The sequence below is a fragment of the Mesoplodon bidens genome (genome assembly GCF_964165515.1).
Source record: "Mesoplodon bidens genome assembly, chromosome: 2".
Lineage (NCBI taxonomy): Eukaryota > Metazoa > Chordata > Mammalia > Artiodactyla > Ziphiidae > Mesoplodon > Mesoplodon bidens.
The window spans coordinates 53412022-53439529 of NC_138177.1; the positions used below are offsets into that span (position 1 = coordinate 53412022).

The 27508-nt window shown below is 41.1% G+C and overlaps 1 protein-coding gene across 2 annotated transcripts in view; it reads left to right on the forward strand.

Moving 5' to 3' along the window:
- The first annotated feature begins 4904 nt into the window (after nucleotides 1–4904).
- Nucleotides 4905–27508, forward strand: part of HSD11B1 (hydroxysteroid 11-beta dehydrogenase 1) — a 31961-nt gene continuing 9357 nt past the window's right edge. For both annotated transcript variants that reach the window (XM_081224055.1, XM_081224056.1), the window contains exons 1-4: nucleotides 4905–5089; nucleotides 5833–5963; nucleotides 6708–6819; nucleotides 6950–7141. In XM_081224055.1, coding sequence (XP_081080181.1) covers nucleotides 5002–5089; nucleotides 5833–5963; nucleotides 6708–6819; nucleotides 6950–7141 — 523 coding nt within the window. In that variant the 5' untranslated portion in view covers nucleotides 4905–5001. The remainder of the gene's footprint in view (nucleotides 5090–5832; nucleotides 5964–6707; nucleotides 6820–6949; nucleotides 7142–27508) is intronic.

Consider the following 27508-nt stretch of genomic DNA (forward strand, 5'->3'; position numbering starts at 1 on the left):
TGAAAGGGCTATTTCCTTCTTTACTCCCCACCGTAGACTTCCATCACAACACTGACAATACTTTACACGTTTCATTTATTGCCATGTCTAGCGCCTACTGGGACTTGGAACGCATTTGTTCTTTTATAGGTCATAGGATCCGATCGGTAGTACAACCTAAATAAATGAAGTCACTCAGCCAACATGTGGCATGTACCCTTTTCCTCCTTTGCTACTTATAGCCCTTTGGGAGCTGTCTGTGGCCGGGCAGCTGGATTCCACTGCGGGCAAGGTACACAAGGTACTTGTGGATTCCATTGCGGGGAAGGTACTCGCCACTGTCTGTGGCCGGGCAGCTGGATTCCATTGCGGGGAAGGTACTCGCCTCTGCTATCAGTAGCCACGGTCAAGGATGCTTTGTCCACACCTAAGGTACAATTTCCCAGCGTTCCCAAAGTTCTGTGCCAATTCCAGGGTTGCCAGATAAAACTCAGGGCACCCAGTTAAATCTGAATTGCAGATAAACAATGAATAATGTTTTAGTGTTCGTATAATCCCATGCAATAGTTGAGATTATATAAATCCTCAAAAAGCATTTGTTGTTTATCTGCAATTCAAATTTAACTGGGTGTCCTGTCTTTCTATTTGCTGAATGTGGCAACCCTACTTCGCCCCAAAGGGAAGTGGCCTCCCTCTAATGCTGTAGTCACTGGCACCCTAAGAATCCCACCTGAAGGGGACAGGGGAGGGGAGGGAGGGAATCCATGTTATTAGACAAAATGACGTAAAATGATAGTTGTGTCGACAAAAAATGAATCCGTTGGTCTAAGAAAGAAAAGGAAATTTTTATTTGAGTCAAATTTGAGGGTTACAACCCAGGAAGAGCATCTCAGAAAGTTCTGAGAATTGTTCTGCCCGTTAGAAGTCAAGCCACAGTTATATAAGTTTTTTGAGACAGAGGGCTGTATTATTGACGTATAATGACGGATTATTGACAATTTACATAATCCACATCTAAGCACCATGAAGGACTGTTGTCTTTAAGGAATTGTCTTATTGATGCTAGCAGAACATCGCTCTTATGGTTGAGCAGGTATTTCTGTCGATGGGGAAGGTTTGAGCCATGCATAATACAGAAATACAATGCACAGTGGGAGGAGAAAGGAGGCCAAAGGGTAGAGAAGATTTTTTTGTTTAAATTTTTCTTGTCTTGCCATAAAATGAATTTCATGAATTTCATTTTACAGTTGTTTCCATGGCTAGAAACAGATTTTGGCAGCCATGGCACAGACTGAGGAGTTCTTAAAACAATCGGACCAGAGGAACTGGATTGGGGTGGGGAACAGGGGGCGAGGATTGAGGAAAGGGGAGAATTTTATGCGTTCTAACATTATGCTAAGATCCTTTCCTGTCTCAACCTGTTGGTGCTATTTTCCCAGAGAAGGCAGAGCCTCGGAACAGAGAGGGTTCACCCACCTTTTACTCCAAGGTCTGCCCGCTGTTCCACGGGCAGGATTAGTTTTCACAAGGAAGAGACAGCTTTCTTAACAAAGCTACCAAACAGTCCCAGAAAGCCCTCCAGATGCCGCTGCCTCAGAAATGACAGGTGCTCCTTGCATGATCTACATTTTATGCCAAATGCACAGGAATTCCCCTGTGGCTGCTCCCCCTCACGTGTTTGCCACTTCCTGTGAGTCCTCCCAGATCTGGCCCGTCCCTCCGAGGCCCTTTCCCATTCAACAACCCCCGCACGTCTTCTCACCGGCTCGCTTTTCTTGACCCCGTTTATTTAGGTGGGGCTGATCAAGTCGGAGAGAATTCCTGGCTGGGCTCAGCCATGCACCTCCAGCTGAGAGTGACCCATGCTACGTGGGTTTTTGAAAATGACCAGGTCATGTTGAGGGCATTTCACTGAAACCCTGCTCTACAATGTAGGTGGTCAATGCCTTACAAAGGAGGAACAGCGTGAAGGAATGAACAGCTCAGTTCGTTGCTATGGCAGTGAAAGAAACTTTACTTGATTGGTGAAAATTTGTCCAAACAAATGCTAGGTGAAGTGTTCATATTTCCTTTGTCTTTTTTTCTTTCTTTTTTTTTTTTTTTCAATTTGTTGAGCACCACCAGAAGAGGATTAGGGGGCGGGGGTTGATCAGATCTGGCCAGAATGCTAAATCTCAGTGACTTCCCCGGATTAAATCAGGCTCCAGAAAGACAGCAATTTTCTCATCGCTGCAGTGCCTCGGAAACACTAAAACAGCAAAAGTTCACTGAATGCCTATTTTGGAGCAAAGCTAGAGGGAGATGGAGAGAGATAAAGATGAAAAAGACATAGTCCGTGTCCGAGTTGACAAGCTAATGAGAGAACCAGGCATGTAACTATAGACATACAGTGAATCCATGTGTATTACATAATGTGGTTCAAGTGTGGTCTCCTGGGTCCCTGAGACCCTCTTGGGAGTTTGAAAAGTCAAAACTGCTTTCATAATCATACTACAACATTATTTGTCCTTTTTCCTTCTCCTTCTCTCATGAGTTTCCCCAGCCTACAGGATGTGTAATAACACAAAGCTTAATACATGGATGCTTATGTATTCTTGAGCTAAAAAGAAATTCTCTGTCAATTTCTAATACATCCATGTCAATAGGTAAAAACACATATGCAAAAAGTCTTTGAGATCCTCAATGATTTTTAAGATTGTTAAAGGGATCCTGAGACCAAAACTTCTGAGAACCTCTAAGATTGAATGTCATCAACCATTACACAGTGTCCTCATTCTCATTGATGCATTTTATTGATTAAAAATTATGTCATCAGGGACTTCCCTGGTGGTCCAGGGTTTAAGACTCCGCACTTCCACTGCAGGGGGCACTGATTCGGGTTCGATCCCTAGTCGGGGAACTAAGATCCCGCATGCCACGCAGCCAAAAAAAAAAAAGATATAAAAAAAATTATTTCATCAAAGTCCATGAAAATTATTTTCTTGGATGCTCTCTCTGTGTGCTTATTTTCCAACATGATAGCTCTTTGGCCATCTAATTATTAATCTGTTTGCAGGTTTTTTTATGTGTCTGCATTTAAATGTGTCTTTGGGGGCAGCACAACATAGGACTTCATTTTTTTTTTTTTACATCTGTATTGGACTTCGTTTTTTAATTCAGCCAACAATGAGCAATAGTTGACTTGTTTGTTTTATGTTCTGTCACCTACAGTTCCTCCTGCTCATTGTTATTTTTGCTTTCTTTTCATTTATATTTTCTGTAGTGCACTTTAAAATTCTTTTTGTGTGTGTGTCAGGCAATAAACTTCCCTAATCTGTTCCTCTTTCTATCATTTTAGCATCATCAGCTTGGAAAGTCATTTTTCATTGTTTCCTATATTTTTGCTATTAATAGTATAGTATTAAGAAAATACAACTTAAATTCCTTTTCCTGTAGAGATGAAAATGGAGTCTAGTGTGTCACATATCTTGGTGGCATAAAGTCCTTTATAAAACTATGCATATAGATCTTGTAGTTCTGACACTATGTAATGTAATTTTCCACTTGATTTTTAAAAAAACATGTTTTCTATTTTGCCCTCCATGAACCTTGAGCTCTATCTAGCCCTCAACGGTTCTCAAATCTGCATTGTTTTCTGGAAGTGAACTTCACAGCTGTGGGCCTTTGTTGACAAATTATTTCATCTCCTCTGGGTCTTAACTTATTTTCCCTTGCTCTGAAGTGAAAATTCAGTGAGTGTTTCCAGATACTGTACTTGGGGTCATAATTTGATTTCTCTTAATCTTGTGTGAAACCTCCAACCCCCGCCCTCAACCCACATTCCTCCTCCAAAGCACAGGTACCTATGCTTATTGTCATACCTAAATGATTTTCTTGGCTACACTGGTAACTTGCAGAATTCTGGATTTGCTCTGTGATCGGGTAATGTGTATGGTTTGGTTAGTTGTTTTTAAGTTGAAAAACTTAACAATACTATATCTTAAATTCTTTCTTTGAAGATTGATCCTTAATGAATTCTTGCTACAGACATACCAAGGTGGTTATTTCTATATTTCTGTGGTAAATTCTAAATTAGTAGGGGTTTCTCCCCCACCCCGGTCCTTGTACTGTTACTAGATCAATTTTTAGCTGGATATGGGCTTTTCAGGATAGCTTTGCTTCAACGATGCAAAGCTTTTTTATTCTACATCAGGTCCCCTCTTCCTACCATCCTCTTCACATTCTTGGTCCTCTGTCACACTTATAAGACCTACTTTAACAGCTTAATGCCTTTTTTTCTTGGCACTCATTATTTCTTCTTTATTTGCTGTTAAGTGTACATTCCATTGCACTTGCCTGAGAGTCTTGACCAGTCATGGGTTTCCCGCCATCTGGGTTCTGGCTGGTTTGCATTCCCCTTTGATGTTGTAATATTGTTCATTGAACTTAAGTGTGGGATTTATAGGGCTTCTTTGCTTTTTTTTTTCTCCAAAATGTGCACTTTTTTTTTTTAACTAAGCTTATTTTTCTGTTTTGTGCTGTTATTTTTAATTGCTTCCGACTAGGAGGTGGGGCTGAGAATGAGACTTGCTTGACTTTGGCTCTCTTTGCTATTACTCACACTTCCCCAGAAGCCCTGTGCACACTTTCTCTCTGCCTTTGATATACCACTTTTGAAAGGCCGTTGATTCCTGGAGTAAATGGTATTAAGAGGAAGACGGGCTCAGGGTAGGGATGCTCAGGAATCCAGTCCTGTACAATCGTGAGCCTGGCCATCTGGAAGTCTCTTCTTGCTCAATGAAATGGAGTAAACATTGTCCATTATGAAATCCACCACACAGGCTGCCAGGGACGAATGGGATCCCACCCAAAGCCAATCGCTGCTCTGACAGGGAAATTGGCTAGGACTGCCTGAGACTAAACCGGCCTCCCCCATCCCTGATGTCACAATTCAGAGGCCGCTGCCTGCCTAGGAGGTTGTAGAAAGCTCTGTAGGTTCTCTCTGTGTGTCCTACAGGGCTCCTTGGGCCAGGTCCCTGTCTGATGGCTTTTATGAAAAAATATCTCCTCCCCATTCTGGGGATCTTCTTGGCCTACTACTACTATTCTGCGAAGGAAGAATTCAGACCAGGTAAGTACCAATGTGTCTAATTTTGGAGCAATAGATTTTAAAACCCAGGGATGGCTAGAGTGTTTCTGAGGATAAAAAGGTGTTCTTGATTCCCAAAGTTGCTGGACAAGAGGGGACCCTGAGGTGAGACTGTGTTTCTATGTCTTCCAGCCACAGGCTGGTTAATAGGGGTGTAGGGAGGGGTAATCATCGCATTAAAAGATTACCAAATAGTCCATGTTTTATTTGGCACCTTTGATCAAAAGCAATTTCAGATATCTTACCAAAAAAATGGGGTAATTCCAAAATTCACAACTTAGCCAGATAATTGGGCTCTGTGGAGAGATGGATAAGTGGGAAACAAGAAAGAATTCTGGAGTTGATGACTAAATAGAAGTGAGAGAAAATATCTGGAATCTCTCTGAGCACATTTGTTTTGATGACTTTTTGAATTTTATTTCAGTTGAGCAACTGGATGAATCCAGAAATGTCTGGAACTCCAGTGTTTTAGCTGAATTCTCTTTCCATAGGGGTTTTCAAAAAAGGACAGCAGGAAGGCTTGGTTTTGAGCAACCAAAGCAAACTCCCATTTCAGAGAATGTTTACGGAAGAGTTGATCTGTTCCTTCATTGATTTATGCAATTTGAGATGAGTTGATCTGGGCTCATAACCTTTAGACACTGAGATAAGGCTGTCCACCTCTAAAGTGGGAGGAGGAATGTTGCTGCCAGCTATGGTCCTCACTTTCTTTTGGGGTTTCCCAGAGATGCTTCGAGGAAAAAGAGTGATTGTCACAGGGGCCAGCAAGGGGATTGGAAGAGAGATGGCCTATCATCTGGCGAGAATGGGAGCCCATGTGGTAGTGACAGCGAGGTCAGAAGAATCTCTAAAGAAGGTGAGGGTCCTGTGCCCACAGCCATAGGTACCCTCACGTGCCCAGATGTATTCCTATGTATGCTCACATATACGTGCCAACACACAGAACTGGCACACTCAGACATAGATGCATATATACACACACACACACAGAGGATTCAAACACCCAGACATCCACAAGAATATAAAAATATGCATTTAAGTATTCATTCTCATGCATACATATCTAGACACAAAGTTCTTGGGCTCTATCTCTATCTATGAGATAGACATGCCTATTCACACACATTTGGAGTCACAGACATACACATATGTGCTCAGATACCAACATTCCAGTACCTACTCATGAATTCATACCCTGGTACCCATGAAGACACATGCTCTCTTATATACTCAGACTCACAAACCCAAGGATACACAAATATTCACAAACTTAGGGCTACCCACACAGGAGCTAGCATCTCTACCAATAATGTGTTCAGAAACATCTGTTTACAGAAACTCATGAGCACAGACTTAAACTCCAGCACAGTGATTTAGCCATTTATACCCTATCTTGTTCCAGACAGTATTTCAAACAGGGGACTAATATTGTGTCAGTTGCACTTAACAACACACACACACACACACACACACATACACACACACACCCCTACCAAAACAGGGCTGTGAGCAACCTCTCACTTAAACCCCCATTATGTCAGAGACTGCCCCCCAAAAGTCTGCAGCCAAGATTGACACCATGGCCGCTGTGCCTCTGCAGGTGGTATCCCACTGCCTGGAGCTTGGTGCATCCTCGGCGCACTACGTTGCTGGCACCATGGAGAACATGACCTTCGCAGAGCAATTTGTTGCCAAAGCTGGAAAACTCATGGGTGAGACAGCTTCTCCTCTCTCCTCTTCTGGACTTTGCCCTAGGGATCACCAGGGAGCTTTTGAGATGGGGAGGAGGGGAAGAAGGTATCAACCTCAGATGGTTTCTCTCAACACAGCCGTCTCTTACAGGGGGACTAGACATGCTCATTCTCAACCACATCACCAGCAGCAACAATCCTATGACTGTATTTATTGATGACATTGACCACGTGCGCAAAAGCATGGAGGTTAACTTCCTGAGTTATGTGGTCCTGAGCGGGGCCGCCATGCCCATGCTGAAGCAGAGCAACGGGAGCATTGTGGTTGTCTCCTCGATAGCTGGTGAGTGGGGCAGGGGCCAGTGTGGAAGGCAGGAGTGGCAGAAGTGCCGGGGATGGTGTTGGGGGCTCTGCAGTGAACATGCATTTTATCAGTTTCCATCTTGAGAAGTAACACAACGGAAACTGGAAGTTGAAATGCTCACAGTGATATTAAACAAAAGCTGATTAACAGCTTGCCCATATGCGTGGACAGGCAGATGTACGAATAAGAGCCTTGGGTATGGAAACTCACCGAGAAGCATGCATGCTGAGTAAAAGACACAGTGTTAGGAACAAGTGAGACCATAAAAATGAGGGCTTGTTCAGGATGGATAGACTACAAGATTCCTGGAAGTAACGGAGGAAGAGCAGCAGTTCAGAGTGCTTCCCTGAACTTGCCTGGTTGTTTGTGATCAACAAATGGGAGTCCAAAGGGTCATCGAGAGGCTGCTGGAGGGACAGCCTGTCCTGAGTTTCAGGGAGAGACCTGGTCATCACAGATAAACAAGATTTTGCTTCTTCCATGACCAAGAGCTCTAGGTTGGTAAAGTCAGTTGATACAAAGGTAGAACTGAGAGGTGAAATGTTTTAACAACATACAGTTGTCTGATAAGTGGGTTGAGCCAAGCCAAAGTGAAATGAACAACAAAAACAAACACACCATACTATAACAGACCTGCCTATATTGGGGTGTTCTCCAAAATCTGAACTTGCTACATCAAAAGTCCATTTTAATCCACCAACAGGGTAGGGAGAGAGTGTGTACAGAGAAATATAAAGAGAACTCTGTGTGATCAAGAGAAGTCCCCTATGCTTTGGATGGTGACAGCATTCGAAGTTATCACCAGTGAAAAGCCAGAGAGTTTCCAGCTTGGGGGATGCCTAGGCCCATTTCATTATGGGTCCAGTAGAGAATTTCCACACGTATTTGTCGATTAGTCAGTTAGAAGGATGTGCCTGGAAGATGCAAACACCAGGATGAAAATTAGCCATCTACATGGGATTCCTAGCAATGTAAAAACAAATAACCTAGAAGACTTTGTAATTTCTTAAGTACTTCACAAACATTAGTTATTCCTGTAACTCAGAACACCATCTATGCTGTAAAGAGTTCTACTTCCAGGACGGACATAGTGATCAGTGATTAGATAAAAGGGCAGTGTGTCTGTTCTACCCGCCAAACGGGGTGATTGATATGCATCCCTGTGCTTCCTGGACAACACAGACTCCCCTACCCCTCCCCAGACACAGCCTGTCTCTGGGCTGAAAGGAAGGGAGAGCTTCTGGATGCATACTGAGTGAGAGGGTGCTGGGCACATCCCCAAACCATCCTAGGGCATTGGCCAAAACCCTCGCATCAGTCATGATGTAGGTGGTTTTAATGATCTCAGTTGAATAAGTAATATATCCACTTTAGGCAAAGGGGGTTTTACAGCCTTACAGCATTACAGCCTAAATGTCCTCAGAAGGAACAGAGTTACTATAGAAGTCCAAGGGTGTGAAGAAATTCTGATAACCTCTGCTTCCACACATCTTCTCCAGCTACCAAATGTCACCTCGTAATTTCTATGGACTCTTGGAGGTAGAAATCTAGCTGGACTACTAAACTTCGTGTCTGTTGTTTGTATAGCCAGAAGTTCAGCCTGTTTGCTTTGAAGCATGTCTGTGAATTGGCAAAGTACAAACACTTTGCCTTCTCTCCCTAACTGAAGAATTTCTCTGCTCTAGGCTATATTCTTTTTTAAACTGAAGCACAGTTGATTTACATAAGCTATGTTCTTTCAGACAGTCAGCAAATATGTTCCTTAATCCTTCCTCCGTAAAATCTGAATTCCACAAACATGGGGTGCTAAACCGCAGATTGATCCTAAGGTCAGCCAAAGAGTGTTGAGATGGCTTTTTAATAATTCTTTCCAGGGACTGAATTAAGTGGTTTATTGAATTGCAGTAATCAGCAATTGTTTTTATCCCCAGTGCATTTCTAGGTATTGTGTTACATGGAAATCCCATACTTTTAATACGTTCTTTAAAACCTCAGCTATTTCTTTAGCATCATCAAAGACAGTATGGCTGCCTCTGGGAATTTCCTTACAGTCCACATCCATCCACCACTCAACACTGTTTCTGGCACCTACTGCTCAACTTTCTATGTATATGTTACATCGATTAGTCTCCTCTCCTTCCTCCACATGCTAGTTTGGATATATTTTGAGCTACTATCAAAAAAACCTACATTTACAACGGCTTAAACAAATAGAAATTAATTTTTCTCTCATGAAACAGCCTGGGGTAAGCAGTTTAGAGCTGCAATGGGAGTTCTGCCCCATGGAATCGTCTAGGAACCTTCTATCACAAAACCACCATCCCTGGGTGTTATCCTCACCTGTATGTCCAAGGTGGCTCATTATCATGTCAGAATTCTAGCTAGAGAAAATGGAGAAAGAAGAATACAACTTGAATGTCGTATACTTCTGCTACAGCTGATTGCAGTTGTGGATTTTATTCAAGGTGAACTTGTGTCCAGCTGAAAATCAGGGGTTCTATTTCTATAAAAGACATTGATGTTGACTATTAACAGTCTCCCCCATATCACCCATGCATATAAGACCAGAGGCAGTATTCCCTCTAGGTCACCCCACATGTGTACCTCACACCATACACACATATCCCAGACCCAATCTCTCTCACATTCAGGTCCATCATGAAAGCAAAACCCCTTCCACTGATGCAGGAGACAGTGGGGTAAGAGAAAGAATGGGAAGAAAATACCTAGATGGTATTTGCGAAACAAACTGAGACAGAGAGATTAACACTCCAATTTGCCTGAAAAAAATCACTGGATTGGGCAGAGAACATTTGACAACATCTGGAAAAAGTTTATTTGCCATGAGTCAAAAAGGTTGTCTTAGGGTCAATTTTAGAAAAGGAAAAGTCATTCCAGTTTTGAATTCCCTGGTTCTGTGAACCCCATAACTATGGTAGTTACACACATGACAGCTGGACCCAGCATCTAATACTGCTTCTCTGCCCCTTCTTTACTCCCCCTCAGGGGGATCATGGACAAACCTGTTACCCCTACCAACAGCCCCACCTTTTTTCCTCTAAGGATCCATTTAACCTCACCTCCTATGAAGACTTTTTCAGTCCTCACCAGCTTCCTTTAAACGTTTCCTCTTACCTACTACATTGTCCTAAGTTACCTTTAGAAACCCTACTTCCTCTCTATTTCTCTTTTCCAGCTTCATTGGTGATACAAATACTAGCAACAGCAATTATAGTACAAATGCCAACCACACTGGGCCAGTACAAGTGTAAGGATGGTGATTCGTCTGTATCAAGAAAAACCCAGGGTCTATTTTGAAGTGAAACTAGACATAATAAAACACTAGGTTTCTTTAAATATTCAAAGTGAAAAACACATCAAAAGGAGTGAAAGAGCCTTGCCCATAACCTCTGAATGCTCAGACCTCTCTTTGGAAGCTCCATTAAATGTCTCCAGTTACCTATTCATTTTTCTCCAAGTAAATCTTCTTTTAAAAAGATCAACTTTTATATATATTATTATATATATAATATATATATTATTATATATTAATATATATAATAATATATATTATATATATATATAGTTTTATAGTTTAAGTCTTATTCAAATGTATTCCTTTCCTGGTTTACTCATGCCCAGCATTGTTTCATACTATTTTTATACAAATGTGTAGTATTTCAGGCTCATTATAAGCTGACTAGCCAGAGGCAAATACCTTGTAAGACAATGCTTTTGTGGGAAAGCGCAAACCAATGCATGAAGTCACTTGTTGGACCTTAAACTGTTGGTTGAGGGTTGGCTGTGCAGTCCAAACCTATTTCAAGAATTCTACATTACAAAGAGGAAAAAAAAAAACAGATTTCTCAACTACACAGATCAACTAACAGGATTTGGAATATGCAAAATGCTGCTCTGCATAAAGACAAGAATGTACAGGTGTTAATCTCATCCCCCACCTTCGCCTCTGGCACACACTTTTTCCTAAAAGATAGATCAATGCTTAGTTTATGGATATAACTTGAGTGTGGGGGAGAGGGTGGCAACCAAGGTCTAAGATGCAAAGGAGACTAAGAAATATAGTAGAATGGGGTAGTTTATCCCTCACGCAATTGTCCTAATTTTTCTAAGAAAGATGAATCTTTACCCTTAAACCTGATTACCTCAGAAGTAATTTTCAGGGACCACAATTTCCAAGGTAAGTGGAAGTGTATGCATGTGGATACAGGTATTTACATGATGGGGGAGTGCTGCAGATTTGGACTGTGTGGAGGGGCGTGGGGAGAAACACAGGGAGGTGAGGCATGTGTGTGTATAGATTTGGATTGAGATTACTATGTTTTGGTACATTCATTAATGGATGTTAGTATATGTATTGCTGTATAAAAACACTCATTGCTTGGGAAAATATTTGTAATAGAAAAATCATGCTACAAAACAGTGTGCCATACTTTTATAAACAAAATATTTATGTATATAAAAAAACTGGAAGGTAACTGGAGTTAAATGTATATTGAGTGATGGAATTATACAAATTTTCCTTTCTTAAACATATTTTCCAAGTTGTCTGTGCTAAGTATGTAATTAGAAACAAATTAATACAAAATGTTAAAGCATAAAAAAAAAAAAAAGGAGATCAGAGTAAGAATCAACAGCCTGGACATAAAAATTTCAGGAGTCGTTGTTACCTAAATTCAAGAGACTGGGCTCAGGCAGAATCTGGAGGATTGAAACAACTTGATGCACTCGACATTGGAGTTCAGTGTTGTATCTGTCCCCCAGGAGGGGTGACTGGAGATTTTAAAAGGGAAGAGAAGACTCCCTGCTGATGACAGTGACAATTTAGTGCAGGTTGAGAACACTGTAATGCTATCTATGTGACCATTACTCCGTTTACTCCCTTGAAAGGGGTGGGTGGGAAGAGCTTAAATAGTCATGGCTCCTTAACCCTGCTGGACCATTATTTTTGTTCAAGTACTGTTCTTGACAAAAATAGCAGGGTTCTACCATCATCCATGCCTTTACATTCACTCACCAAGGAGTTTCAAAAGGCTTACAACAAATACACTCTATTTGGAAACACCCAAATAAAAAACTAGGTCTTAAGAAAAGAAGAATATAAAAACACCAAAATTAAACTCAACATAGAAGCTGTGCTTAAGTTTCTAATTTGGCTCTTGAGTTTCTTAACAAAAAGAAAAAAAAATAGTATCAGTATATACACAAGATTATATTCAAAAGAAGGAAGCACTGCAGGAAGCCAATATTTTCTGAAATAAACCTCTCATAAAGGATTATAAATTGAAGGCACAAAATAATGGAACTAGCAAGGCCCCTAACAACTTTTTAAAAATGTTTCTGTGATTATAAAAGCTACACATACACACACATTATGAAAATTGGAAAAATGAAGAGAAGCACAAAGCTGAAAATAAAGATCATCCATATTCATGCCAATATTTTGGAAAATTTCCTTCTAGGTCCATATAGATACAGAACAATTATTTTCCTACTGCCAGATATTTAGGTTATGTTACTGAACCAAACTCAAGTCTACTTACCTGTCTCACAGCAAAGCCAATCTACTGACACTAGGTTGTGGTGAAGGAATGTACAGTGTTTACTGCAGGTCACCCATGCAAGGAGAGCAGGCAGTGCGTGCTCAAAAGACTCAAACTCTTCATTGGTTTGTTTTTTTTTTTTTTTTTTTTTGGCCAGCATGCGGTATCTTAGTTCCCCGACCAGGGATCGAACGTGTTCTTCATTGGCTTTTAGACAAGGGTTTTTAAAGACAGTGCTGGGGAGAGGGTCATAGGATCAGCTTGAGGACCTTTTTCTGGTTGGTTGATTGTGAGGTAACAAGGTGATGTTTCTGAGATCTCAATCATCAGCCTTCTGGTTCCAACAGTCTGGGGTCCACGAGCTTGTGGTCAGCATGTAGTCATCATCCTCCACCAGAGTGAGAGGCTTGGTTCCTGCAGAACAACTCAAAGATATGCATCAGATCATTATTTATATCCCTTCAGGAGGAAATAGGAGTCCTGTGACTCTTGTCCTAATCATTAATGGCTTGAGTCTGCACTTTGGAACTTGGGGAAGGCCTAGGAGGTGAAAACCTTTTTTTCTTCAAACAAGAAATGGGGGACACGGAAGGCCCCAGGAATGCCCCTCAGGGTCATGCTTGGTTTCAATCCCCCCTTTTCTTTGATGTTCCTCAATCTTGAGGGGAACAAGGGTAGGACAAGAAAGGGAATAAAGTTTTGGATAGAAAGATTGTTAACTCAGCAGGGGAACTCAGTTTAAGGGGGACTTGGTTTCAGTTACTCTCAATGTATTTTAAAAATTCTAAACAAGTATCTTGCACATAAATCTGTGGCCTGGTTGATGATTATTTCCTTGATAAATTCTTAGTACTAGATTTACTGGGTGAAATGATGGAACCAATTCTAAGGTTGGTACATATTTCCGAATTGCTTTATATAAAATAAAAACTAAAGGCCCTGACTTTTTAAATATATAAAAAGAAAAACCAGTTTAAATGAATATGAACATCATGTCCCATTCCCACCCTGAGTATACATATGAGTGTTCATCTCACACCTGCTTTGCAGAGTTAACAAAGTTTTCAGCCATTGACAATTTTGTAAGTAAAGGAGAAAGGCGTTTAGTGGTTATAATCTGAATTTCTTTGTTTACTTATGAAATGGAATGTGAGGTCCCTGTCCCCTTGAGAGCAGTAGTGATCTCGGGTGGCCTCGTCCTGCAGCAGCTTGAAGCAGGGTTTTGGCTCCCGGCCAGTGATTGAGGTTGGGTCTCGGTGGTGAGAGCACTGATTCCTAGCCCCTAGACCCGTGATCAGTGACAAGGCCCTGGCCCTACAGCTCTGCAGAAAAAGAATTCCCACAAAGACAGAAAGTAGTGAAACAAGTAAAGTATTTATTAAGAGGAAAAAAGAGTACGTGTGGATAGACACATGGGCAGGCTCAGAGAGAGAGTCGCGCCCTCGTGGCAGTTTGAATCACTTTTATGGTGCATTTCTTCCAAGTTTCCTTTGGCCAATCATTCTGATTTGCCTGGTTCAAAGTCCGTATTTGGTATAGCTCAGGATTTTCCCATGTGTGCACGCACATCTCTTAGCCAAGATGGATTCTACTGAAGAGGCCTATGGGTAGTGAGCATTAGTTGGCATCACTCCCTTTTTGACCTCCAAGGAGCCTTTCTGCACATGTGTAGTCAGGGAGGTCTTCTGACTTCGAGAATGAGGAATATGTGGTCTCATCTTCTATCTGGGCAGGTGCCAGTCTCCTCTCTCAATTGCCCTGTTATTCCCGTTTCGGAGTATTTGTCCACAAGGAACGAACTCAAACCGTTTGCCCTGGGGGCTCATCTCTCTCTTCCCTTAGTAGTATTCTATTTTTGGTTATACTTATTTCCTTATTTCCTACAACAGCACCTGGCACATGGTGGATATTTCATAAAAGTCAGGTAATTAATGAATGAATGAATTTTCATGTGTTTATAGGTTATTTATATTTTCTATTCTGTAAATTGTTTTTCTATGTTCTTGCCCATTGAGATGTTAGCAAAATTTTTCTAACAGTATGTACAGCAAATCAATGTCATATGCAGCTTCTTGTTGCAAACTTTGACAAAGGTATATCATTGAGACACAGCTAAATATAAAGTTAATAAAGTGAAAAGTGAATTTGACATGGTGTGACTATATAGCTTTAGATGGTTGAGCTTGACCCAAGGAAGATTCCTCTTGAAATAAGCATTGATTTCAATGAGGAGAAATCCACTTAAGCTACTTCAAAATGAGGACAGGGGATTTCCCCGGTGGTCCAGTGGTTAAGACTCCACGCTTCCACTGCAGGAGGTGTGGGTTCGATCCCTGGTTGGGGAACTAAGATCCCACATGCTGCACAGCACAGCCAAAAAATAAAAATAATAATAATAAACATTAAAAAATAAAACCATCTAAAAATTTTTTAAATCTTTAAATAAAATGAGGACAGGTTGGGGAGAGAGAGCACCACTTTACACCTGAGAAATGTATTCTACAGATAAACTTGCACAAATGTTCCCCAAATACGTTCATTCATTTATTCAAAAGATATGAATGGAGGGTCCACTCTGAGCCAGGCACAGTTCCAGATGCCGGCGCTGTGACAAGGCAAGCCCTTGTCACCTTGGAGCCCACATTCCAGTGCAAACCGATTGCCACTGAATTGTTCGTGGTCATAAAAACACTAAAAACAACGTACATATCCACCACTAGGGACAGGTTTCTAAATGGTGGTGAAATACTACATAAATTTTTATGCATACTGACTATAAAAATCATAAGTTCAAGGAAAAATAATTTAGAGAACAGTATATATAGTATGAGCTCAACTGTGTCTAAAGAAAGGGTCTTTTACCTTTCATTTTATACACTTTGGAACTACTTATTGTACAACAAGCTTGGTATGAATTTTGTTAGAATAACTTTGTTAAAGAAAAGTAAGGGATCAGGTTCTTTATGGTAATCAAAAGCAAAATATTTCACCTCTCAGGATGACTGACTTCAGGACGACAGAGATTGTACTCCATCTCACAAGTAAACAAATAAATTCAAATGACTGAAACTACTAAAACACCAAATTCAAACTATTAAATACCATGGAGCAGGTGGAGGCATTGTTTTTTCTTGTTTGGTTTGGTCTTTTGTTTGCCTACAACATTGTAAATTGTTGCAAACTTTGTTAACTCCACAAAGTAGGTGTGAGATGGTGGGAAAGGGTATAGTTCTTTTATTCATTTTAACTGGTTTCACTATTGATTTTTAAAAGTCTAGTTCTTCATTTTTCATCTCACCTAAAGCAATCTAGCAATATGCATTCTATATGTAGAATATGAATATTCTATATTCAATATGTAGCCTTATGTGTTCCCATCATTTTGTTACTGAACTCAGGTTCGGCTGCTCACCACTCAAAAGCCAGTAATTCAAGAGGCAAGTGTCAGTAGAAAGGAAAGTTACTTTAATCAGAAAAACCAGCAATCTAGGGAGAAGGTGGACCTTCTGTCCAGAGACCATGTCCGGAGACCAACTCCAAAGAATCTGCTCAGCCATGACAGTTTTTAAAGGGAAAAAGAGGGGGAAGAATCCCAGTGAATCATCGAGGCAGGAGGTTGGCTTCTGCATCATTCTCCATTGCGTGCATGCAGGCTGGCTGACTCTTTAGATGTTATCTTGCCCTCATGATCTGCCTGCAGGATTGCTAAAGGGGTTATTGGGGGTAGAGAGCTAGTCACTCTTTAAGCACTTAATTCTCCATTCTTTTTTTTTTTTTTTTTTTTTTTTTGGCGGTATGCAGGCCTCTCACTCTTGTGGCCTCTCCCATTGCGGAGCACAGGCTCCGGACGCACAGGCTCAGCGGCCATGGCTCACGGGCCCAGGCGCTCCGCGGCATGTGGGATCTTCCCGGACCGGGGCACGAACCCGTGTCCCCTACATCGGCAGGTGGACTCTCAACCACTGCACCACCAGGGAAGCCCAATTCTCCATTCTTAATTCTTTTAATCTAGGAAAAGAATCAACAGCTTAGGCAAGGCATGGTGTGCATTCAGGAGCACATAAGTCAGAAGTTAGTTTAAATTGTCTAGTGATCTCATGCTTATAATTAGGTTCTTTCAAGGTTAGAGGGGAACAGAAATGGGCAAACAGGAAAGAGGCAAAAGAGCTACTTTCAATTCCCCACTGTCCAACGTCATTCCATTTCTATGGGATTAAGAGCAAAGGTCCATCTTCTGTAACTTCTTCATGCTCACATAGGGTGCCGTATTTTCAGAGTTGAAGATGTCAGCCTGGGTCTGTAGCATCTCTTTGCTGACAATTTTAATTGCCCACTTACAAATACAGGCAGAGCAAGCTATAATTATTTTGATGACCACAAAGATATAGATCATTATGAACAATAATGTTAATCCCATTCTCTTGAGGCCAGTTCTTGGAATTGTATTAGTCATAGATTTAGTACTGAGCAAGATGGAGCAGCGTATGTCATGTTCTCTGGTGGCAGTTATAGTATCTGAAAAACAGCTCAGGAATGTGCATCAGACACTGAGTCTGTGACTCTATTGTCCTAATCTTTGACTTCTTGAGCCTGCTCTTTTGTGACTGTAGGAGGCCTGGGAGACTTCAGGTTTCCTACAAACAAGAGTCAGGGGACATAGAGGGGCTCTTGTACATGGGGTAGTGTGGAGTCTGCAGGGTTCTTCTTGGTTCCAACTTTACCCAGCAAATATAATGTTAAGAATCTGTCAAGGAATAATCATCAATCCGGTCATAGATATATGCACAAAAACATTTGTTGTAGGATTTTTTTCAACGTGTCTATGCACCTACAAGCAAAGCTACCAATGCTGAAAATAGGCAATGGACATGTGCCTGAAGTCAGATTCCGATTAATGTATGGCAGAGTTGAGTTGATTATATGGGTTTTAAATTATTTAACATTTTTCCATGAAGTTGTCTGGTTCAGGAACTTCCATGTAATAAGTGTATATAATAGATCCTTTACTTATAGCATTAGAAAATTAGTCTTTCCCTGTACTCACTAAATAATTAAATGTGAACAATATTTAAAGAATATTATTTGAAGGGCTGCCAAATTACTGGCCCACACTGGGCACACATCTGTCTCAGTCCATCCCTGGGGAGACAACTGGCCTTGGGGGAACTGCAGCTGGGATATCCCAGAGGTAACATGGTCAGGTTATACCAGCCTCCCTCAGCACATCTGCTCCTCTTCCTTCTCTCCCTATTATGCTCTGCTTCATTTGGGATGGAGTTCAATCTGGCTGTTACAGTCCTTTCTCAGCATGACAGTTCTCAGTGCACTCTTGACTTCAACCCCATTGCCAACATTCTTGGTCTCTCAATTTTCCAACTCTAAACTTCCCCCCAAAGAAGGGGTGTCTAACTGGCTTAGCTGAATTTTATAAGTCAACCCCCCAAATTATTTATGAAGACCAGCCTAGAGAGGTACAGTCATTGACTCAGGTCTCATCAGCAAAGCCATGCTGAGGGAAGGCAGAGTTAGGCTAGAAGCAAGGTAGGCAGTGGTAGACATGTCTGAGTTGCTTGCATAGCCTTTGGATAATCTGGCATGGGGTGCCAGAACTAAGAGAGGCAAAGAGGGTATGTGCAAGGGGGCTGCAATGGGGCAGCCCAATGTGGAGTGAAGAGGGCATCTGTGTAGCCTGGCATGGGGGTGTCAGAGCCCAGGTACACTGGAGAGGGCATCCATGTAGAGGGCACAGAAGCAACTGAAGAATACTCACATACAGGATCATTAATCAAATAAGTAGTATATATTGAGGATAACAGAAGCTAGGTTCTCACTTTTGGAGTTATAAATATGAAAATAAGAAAATTAGAATGAATCCAGTGATGTTTAATTGGAATTGGAGGTGTTGGTATGAATCAATAGTTTTTAATATACATGGATAGATAGGGAAATATAGGTATATGTGTCTATATATGAGTGCATATATTCCCTAGCTCTATCATCTGAGAGGCCCTGGAAGCACACTTAGCACCCAGATCTTAGTTTCTAAATATCATTCTCCACTAAAAGAAACCAAGACTTTCTGGAGAAAAGGTTGATTCCAGGACAATGGCCAGAAGGATGAACCTGAAAATCTCGTTGTGGCTGTAAGTAAAGAACTGCTCAAAGAAAAACAGGGACACGTTACTAGAACACAGAAACTTCTCATGGGCTCTCACTAGCCAAATCTGGGACCACTGGGACATTCAAATAAACAGTAAAGATAATAACAGATTATAAACCATTACATACAATAAGAATTCAAAGTGATATAAATAAATACATGAATAAATAAATGGGGAGAGAAGAAGCTTTTCTCATACAATAAAAAGCCAAGTGATAAATATAGATGGAATAATGAAATTAGTAAAATCACTATTTGGCAACTATCATAGTAATAATTTATCCAGGAAGCATAAATCGATGCTAAACCTAGTGGGTAAAAGTTTAATAAGAAACATAGTATTTACATAGTCTCAAAGTACAACCCTACCCAAAAACAAAAAAACAACGGATTGAAAAATGGGCAAAGGACTTGAATAGGCACTTCTCCAGAGAAGACATACACATGGCCAACAGGTATATGAAAAATGCTCAGCGTCACTAATTATCAGAGAAATGCAAATTGAAACCACAAGAAGATATCACCTCACAACTGTTAGGATGGCCTATATCAAAAACAAAAACAAAAAATAACAACTGTTGACAAGGATGTGAAGAAATTGGAACCCTTGTACACTGTTGGTGGGAATGTAGAATGGTGTAGCTGCTGTGGAAAATAGATGGAGGTTCCTCCAAAAATTAAAAATAGAATTGCCATATGATCCAGAAATTCCACTCCTGGGTATATACTCAAAAGAATTGAAAGCAGAGTCTTTTCTTCATTTTTCCTTCCTTTTTTAAGTTGAAGTATAGTTACTTTACAATGTTATATTAGTTTCAGGTGTACAACACAGTGATTCAATATGTTTAGAAAGCAGAGTCTTGAAGAGATCTTTGTACCCTCACATTCATGGCAGCATTATTCACAATAGCTAAAACATGGAAGCAACCCAATTGTCCATCAACAGATAATAGGTAAGCAAATTGAATGTGGTACATATATACAATTCAGCCTTAAAAAGAAAGGAATTTTTGATATATGCTACAACATGGATAAAGCCTGAGAACATTATTCTAAGTGAAGTAAGTCAGTCACAAAAAGACAAATACTGCGTGATTAAACTTATATGAGATGGGCTTCCCTGGTGGCGCAGTGGTTGGGAGTCCGCCTGCTGATGCAGGGGGCGTGGGTTCGTGCCCCGGTCCGGGAGGATCCCACATGCCACGGAGTGGCTGGGCCCGTGAGCCATGGCCGCTGAGCCTGCGTGGCTGAAGCCTGTGCTCCGCAATGGGAGAGGCCGCAGCAGTGAGAGGCCCGCGTACCGCAAAAAAAAAAAAAAATAGATAAAAAAAACTTATATGAGATACTGAGAGTAGTCAAGACCATAGAGAGAAAGTAAAATGGTGGTTGCCAGAGACTCAAGGGATGGGGGAATGGGGAGTTATTGTTTAGTAGGTACAGAGTTTCCATTTTGTAAGATGAAAAGAGCTCTGGAGATAAAAAGTGGTGATAGTTGCACAACAATGTGAATGAACTTAATGCCACTGAACTGTAGACTTAAAAATGGTTAAAATATTTTTTTAAAAACCCAAAAAACAAAAAAAAAAGTACCATCCTACAAAATACTTATTGATTACAGAAGAAAAAAAGAGTAATTTTACAGTGGAGAGACCTGACAGACACCACCTGAATCAAATGATCGAAGTTACTTAACATCTCCAGTAATGGAATAAACCGAAATCATGTATAATTTTATGGGATACAGTGTGAAAAGAAGATAATTATTTGTATGATTTTGCCAAAAATATATGCCCCAATCAAATCATGGGAAACAGAGAAATCCAAACTGAGGGACATTCATCTGCAGTGAGCTGGTAAATGTTTACCAACTAGCTCTTTAGAAGGGGAACATTAAGAACTCTGCTTTGTAGCATTTCCATGGTGTAAATAATCTCTTGATAGCCATATCAAGATCAACCTGCTTGCAAAACTCATGAAAATTGCACAACCAGCTCTCATGATCCAGGATAAACCAACTCCAGTATAAAATGACTGGCATACTCTTCGACAGTGTCAAAGTCATGAAAGTCAAGGAAAGACTAGAGAATGTTCCAGCTTGAAGGAAGCTAAAGAGTCATGCATATATGCAACATGTGATCCTCGACTGAATCCTTTTCTATAAAGAGTATCATTGGGACATGTGACAAACTTGAATGGGGTCTTTGGACTAGATGAAATGGATACATCAATGTTGATGGAGTAGGTTGAATTGTGGCCTTCAGAAGATATGTCTACATCCAAACTCCCTGAACTTGTGTAGATGACCTTATTTGGAAAAAAGGCCTTTGAAGGTGTGATTAAGTTAAGGATCTTGCAATATATCATCCAAGATTATCTGGGTGGGCCCTAAAACCAGTGACAAGTGTCCTTATAAGAGACAGAAGAGAAGACAGAGACAGAAGGAAACAAGGAGAGGTCCATGTGAAGATAGAGGCAGAGTTTGTAGCTGTAAGGAATGCTGACAGCCATTAGAAGTTGGAAGAGGCAAAGGAAGATTCTCCCTCCTCTAGAGCCTTTGGAAAGAGTGCAGCCTTGCCAACACTTTGATTTCAGACTTCTGGTCTTCAGAACTGTGAGAAAATACATTTCTGTTGTCTTAAGTCATCCAGCTTATTGTAATGTATTACAGCAGTTCTAAGAAACTAATAAATTACTTTCTTCATTTGGATGGTTATGTAGGAGAATGTCCCTACGTGTAGGAAATGCATGCTAACATATTCAGGAGCAATGGGATATCAGGTCAGCAACTACCTAAATTATAGCAATTACTCTCAAATAGTTCAGGAAGAGGGGTGTGTCATTTGTACTATTCTTGCAACTCCTCCATAGATCTGAAATTATTTCAAAAGAAAAAAGAATCCCCATCTTAGGGCTCTATTGACTTGGAGGAAGTGAGGGTGGATTCTGTGGGGCTTTATCATGGGTTCCTCAGGGATCCCCTGAAAGAGACCCCCTTGGCATGAACAGTGGTCCCTCTAGCTCACTCCTTTAAGTGTCCTCCTCTGCTCCAGGGCTTCAATAAATCCAGCCTTCTTGACCCAGTCCACCCACCATCCCTGAGTAGGTGACCCCAAGCCAGTCCCCCTTCACACTTCCCAGGTCTCTGGGAAGACTGCTGTGTGTGGATATATTTGAGCCCACAATGCACTCAGATTCACTCTCAAGCTACAGCAGTTCCAGCCCTGCCTCTTGCCTTTAGACTTCCAGGTGTGTGTCAAATACCAATCCCCAAACTCCAGGGATACTTGTAAAGGTCTCCAAAAAATCCTCTTGAAGTCCCTCTCATGCTGATTAAGATGAAGGCAATGCAAATGCCTCCCCTGACCCTTGGTGGATGAACCTGACCCTTAGTGGATGAACTGACCTCTGGTGGATGAACACATAGGACACTGACAACTCTCCTCTCTCCAAATACAGCTATTTAGGCTGCATGTGGGAGATGTGGTGATGCTGGTGGAACTGGTTTTGGTCTACCCTTCAACTATGGGTGTTCTTAACATCTATTCTTTTATTCTTGCCTTGGGAGATGCGCTAAGGATCTAAGGAAGAGCTACATTTCCCAGGTCCTGTACCTGAACAGAAATGCTCTTGCCAAAGTTGCCTTGTGAAATTTTACAGGTTTTATCTCATCTCTGAAGGATTTTGTGCTGATTCTACACCATACACTCCCTTGTCTTCAGCCAAAATCCTTCCCCGGGTTTCCTCTAGCTGCTCTGACTGCCTGTCTCAGTTCTCTCTTGTTGGTTTCCTCAGGATTCTTTCCATTGTAAGCCCTTGTGTCTCTTTTCCCCCCAGATATACTCTCCCTGGACAATCCCATCCATTCCCATTATTTCAATTATTATTGGATAATTGTGGGTTGTCTCAATACCTATGACTACACCTCAGTTTACCAAAGCTTGGAGGAAAGAGATGGATTTATCTTTAGCACCCAACTCAACCCAAACAACTAAAGAGTTTAGACCATGAGGGTCCTAGCTGAGAAAAAATATTCTAGGAAGAGCTAGAAAAAAATGGGCAGGACCCAGCCTTTGAGGCCTGATGAACCTCAAGCTGGGGCTTGCTCAATAGAGGATGTGGCACATTTTCCTGGGGTCACTCTGAAAGTCTAAGGGCGTGCAGGAATGAAGCTTTGCAATCCTGTGCACTTTCTTCCGAGTTCTCAATTAAAGTAGTTTGAAATCTGCCTTTGAAATGGAAATAATTTCAAAATCTCAGCAAAGCAGTTGGGGATGGAGGGTGTGGAGTGGATGAACAAAAGCACCGAGACCTGCTTTTGACCTCTGCTCAGCTAACAAGCTCCGGCGCACAGCTGATCTGCCAGCTCTCTGGCTCTTGCTGTTTCTACAGTGACTAACTCCCTGCATTTCTGGGACAGAGCTAATTGCAACCTGTCCCATCTATCACCAAGTCTGCACTCTTACTTGTCAGATTCCATGTCCCATATTTTGCTTCAGAAAATATGGTCGCCATAGCTCTTATTCTTTGTGGTCTAAAACTTCTCAGAAGATAAACCTCACTGCGGGCTCCATTCTCCCTATGTAAACCAAAACTTAACCCTGAGCAAAGCACTCAGGCTTCTAATCCCTTCACTTTCATGACTGAGTCATGCATATTAGAACAGTTTATTCATTTATTTGTTTGTTTGTTTTATTTATTCATTCATTCATTTATTCATTTGATTTAATTAGGTTCATATTCTGGCATATTTTTTATGAGCAATGGTTGAACGGTGGATCTTGTAAGGTGCAATCAGAAAACAAACTTATTCTTTGTTCATACCTGTTCTATGGGTGAGTTCTTCCCTGAACCTGGATGTGATTGAGGGCAGATGGCAACACTCTAGGATAATAAAAGATCCTCCACAGCTGCCTCCAGTCTCAGGAAAGGTCTCACTTCAGTAATTTAAATGTCCATTCATTTGTAATTTAAGTAAAGCTTCTCCCCTCATCAAGCTTGAACCTGTTGTCATAGGAGACCTGGGATAGGAAAGAGACATGTGTTCAACTTTTCCTCCTGTTCCCCATCTCCCTACTCATCAGGCTCCCTCTAGCCTCTCCTATAAAAGGAAAGGGAGGATGCAGGGAAGAAAAGTTCAGGGTAGGAAAGATCTTCCTTGGCTCGTACCCAGCTATTACAGCATCAGTCTCCTCTGGACACAGTGCGTGTTGAAAGCTCATGTTCTCTGGACTGGGAGGATGACCACACCTGGCTCTTCCACTGGGTGCTTTCATGGGTTCTTTGGAGGTCCTTGCTGGGATATTGAGAGTTCTTCCTGTGAGCTGGGCAGCAGTTGCTTATGTTATTTCCCTCAGACTCTGAGAATACACTTATCACATAGGGATGTCCTTTTGGGCAGGACTGGAAATGACTCTAGGGGAGAAGGGATGAGCCCTGGGACAAGACCCGCAGGTTGGCAAGCAGAGTGTGGGCTGGATTTCAGGCCCCCCACAGGGAGAGTTCCCTTACATAGGACACAATTTGCACTAGCTCTGCAGTGGCCTTGCCCGTAACCAGCGCCTCTCAGGTTGGGTCAAACCCCAGCCCTTAGTGCCCCTCAAATTTCTGGGGACAAGTTTTCCACGAGGTGGATTAACCCCTTCTTCTTGGAAGCTTATTGAGACACTGTTCTTTTCCTCTCCCTAATGCCTGTCCTTTCCAACCTCTTCACCTTCGGCCCTTTTTATTCCCTTGGGATGGTTAAGGGTCTACGTGTTGCAAGCTAGATTTTATTTTTAGGGTTTTGGGGGGGTTTGTTTGTGTTACCACATCTTACATAAGGTGCACAGGTAGTCTGGAACCTCCCTTCAGAATATGGAGGCTTTTGCTGTTTACTATGTTCTCAGTCTTTGAACCTCAGCTGAAATTAGAGCAGGAAAAGTCATATTTTAACATCCTGTTACATATTATTTATTCCATTTTGACCAGGGCCCCTTAGCTCAAAGATCCTTTTTGAAAAATAAAAGTCTGTGTTTTTAGAGGGCTTTTGCCCTTTTCAGTTCTCTGAAACTTCGAAATATATTTTACCTAGAGCAGAATGCAAAGGTTTCCTCACACAAGCTAATTAGCATTATGTGGGGAGATGATTAAGAATAGTGCTGTGAAGAGAAAACAGACTTTAACGAAATGCACCAAGATTGTTTGGAATCGTGAGAACCTAGGGGGTTTTTTCCTCTTTCCTCTTTTTTCTATTTTTTGATATGTTTCAGCTTTCCTTTAGCCAGCCTAGACTGGTTTACAATCCTTTATCTGCAATTTCCAAAAATCCAAAAAGCTGTGTGGGGTAAAAGAAAAAAAAAAACACTGAAAACCAAGGATTTAAAAAAAATAATTAATTCTATATGCAAGTAAATCCCCTACATATGAACCTTCAAGTTGCAAACTTTCAAAGATGCGAACATGCATTCGAATGTCCAGTCACGTAAGTTAGTTCACGTGTCTGGTGTACATTGCTACGTACATGCATCCTCTACAAGTGGTTGTGCTTTGGGGTACTTTACTGTACAGTACGGTTTATGTGCAACATGAGGAGCTTACTAATGAGGACCTGATGGTATTGAAGGTCCAGAAAAAGGACAAAGAGAGACAAGAGGAAGAGTAACTGAAGAACCAAAGAGATTCACGATGCAGGAAGTGGCAAGGGGATTTTCTTTATTTAAGGAGGCACTGTTAGTTTTGGAGGCACAGGACCCGAAAATAGAACGGTACATGAAGGTTGCAGCAGCCGTTCAGAATGCAATCCAGTGCCACCATGTCATCTATGACAAGAAAAAAAAGAGCTACTACCCAGACATCACTGGATCATTTTTTCAAGAAGGTAGATAGAACTGAATCCACCAAGGAGCCAGAACCTGTGCCATCAAAGTCAGGCATGAGTGAAATGGCAGCTTGCCCTCCGTCTCCTGTTGCTGACGTTCCTTCAGCTCTACCATCTCCCACCTCCTCTCCCTCCTCCAGTCAGTAACTCTTCTTGACTGTTCACTCAATGCCAGCTGTTGTATTGTACTACTGTACCTTTCAAGGTATTATACTGTAAGATTAAAAATGTTTTCTTTGTTTTTTTGTGTTTGTTTGTTTTTTATGTATTATTTGTGTGAAAAGTATTATAAACCTATTACAGTACAGTACTATATAGCCGATTGTGTTAGTTGGGTACATAGGCTAATTTTGCTGGACTTACGAACAAAGTGGGCTTAGGAACGCGCTCTCGGAACAGAACTCGTTTGTATGTAGGGACTTACTGTAATTAATTTAACTTGAACTAAAGTGAGGCTACTTAAAGCCTTTATCTCTGTGTGAACTTTCAAATATCTTATTGCAGAAATAATAATGTGTTTGCTTACAGGATGCCTCCCCAGGCCCTACTGGGAGTGTTATGTAATATGCTGTATAAGCCTCACACCATCTTCTAAATTCCAAAAATAATTCCATAACACATCAGGCCCTAAAGGCTTTGGATAAGTGCTTATAAGCCTATACTTCTACAGAGGAGAAAATATAATAAACTTCGTTGTTATTTTTCTTGTTCCATTGGCTTTTCATTGTAACTAACTCATTCCCACCTCTAGTCTTTGTACAAACCGTTCCCCCACCAACCTGGCCCTTCCTGCACTTTCTTTCATCCAAGCGGAGTTCAGAACTTACCTCCTGCAGGTGAAGTTTCCTGGTTAGTCCAATATGTTTCTTCACCTGAATATCCACTTTAGATTTGGGACAGATGTTTTCCCTGATCATACTAGTATGAGCTTTAAAGAGATCCAACAACTCATAATTTACTGACGGCTCATCCAATTATCTTTGTGAGAGACTTCAGCCCCTTCCAAAGACCTTCCCCCTCCATTTCTCCTGTAAGTTCCTAGATCAGGTTCAGTAAGCTTATGTCGCCATACCTTCCCTGCTCCTATATCCACCCTTAAAACCATCCTAGATATGGTTTATGACCCTCTTTCCTACTGAACCCTTCAGCACAGCCTCTACCCCAAAACATCAACTAGAAGACTCTGAAGAAGAGGTGGGTTCAAAACTGCATGTTCTTGACACATGGTGCTTATGGGAATTAAATATGAGAACTACTGGTTTAAAGGTTTGCAGATCAGTGGCAGGTCACAAAATTTAAGAAATGAAATATGGTTATAATGAATGTCAATGACAGCTGCAGCCTTCAGCTGAAAAACTGACAGTTCCCATAGGTAGTTAGGTTAAAGTGTACCTCATGCATAATTTTCATAATAAAGATGAAAAACTTTCAATAGTCTGTTCAGTCTTGACCCTTGTCTAATAGTTCACTATTTTGTGTGTGTGTGTGTGTGTGTGTGTGTTAGTTTCAGGTGTACAGCAAAGTGATTCAATTATACATAATATACCTATTCTTTTTCAGATTCTTTTCCATTATAAGTTATTACAAAATATCAAGTATTGTTCCCTGTATTATAGTAGGTCTTTTTTGGTTATTTATTTTATATATAGTAGTGTGTATATGTTAATCCCAAACTCCTAATTTATCCCTCCCCACCTTTTCCCTTTGGTAACCATAAGTTTTCTATGTCTGTGTGTCTATTTCTGCTTTGTAAATTAGTTCATCTGGAT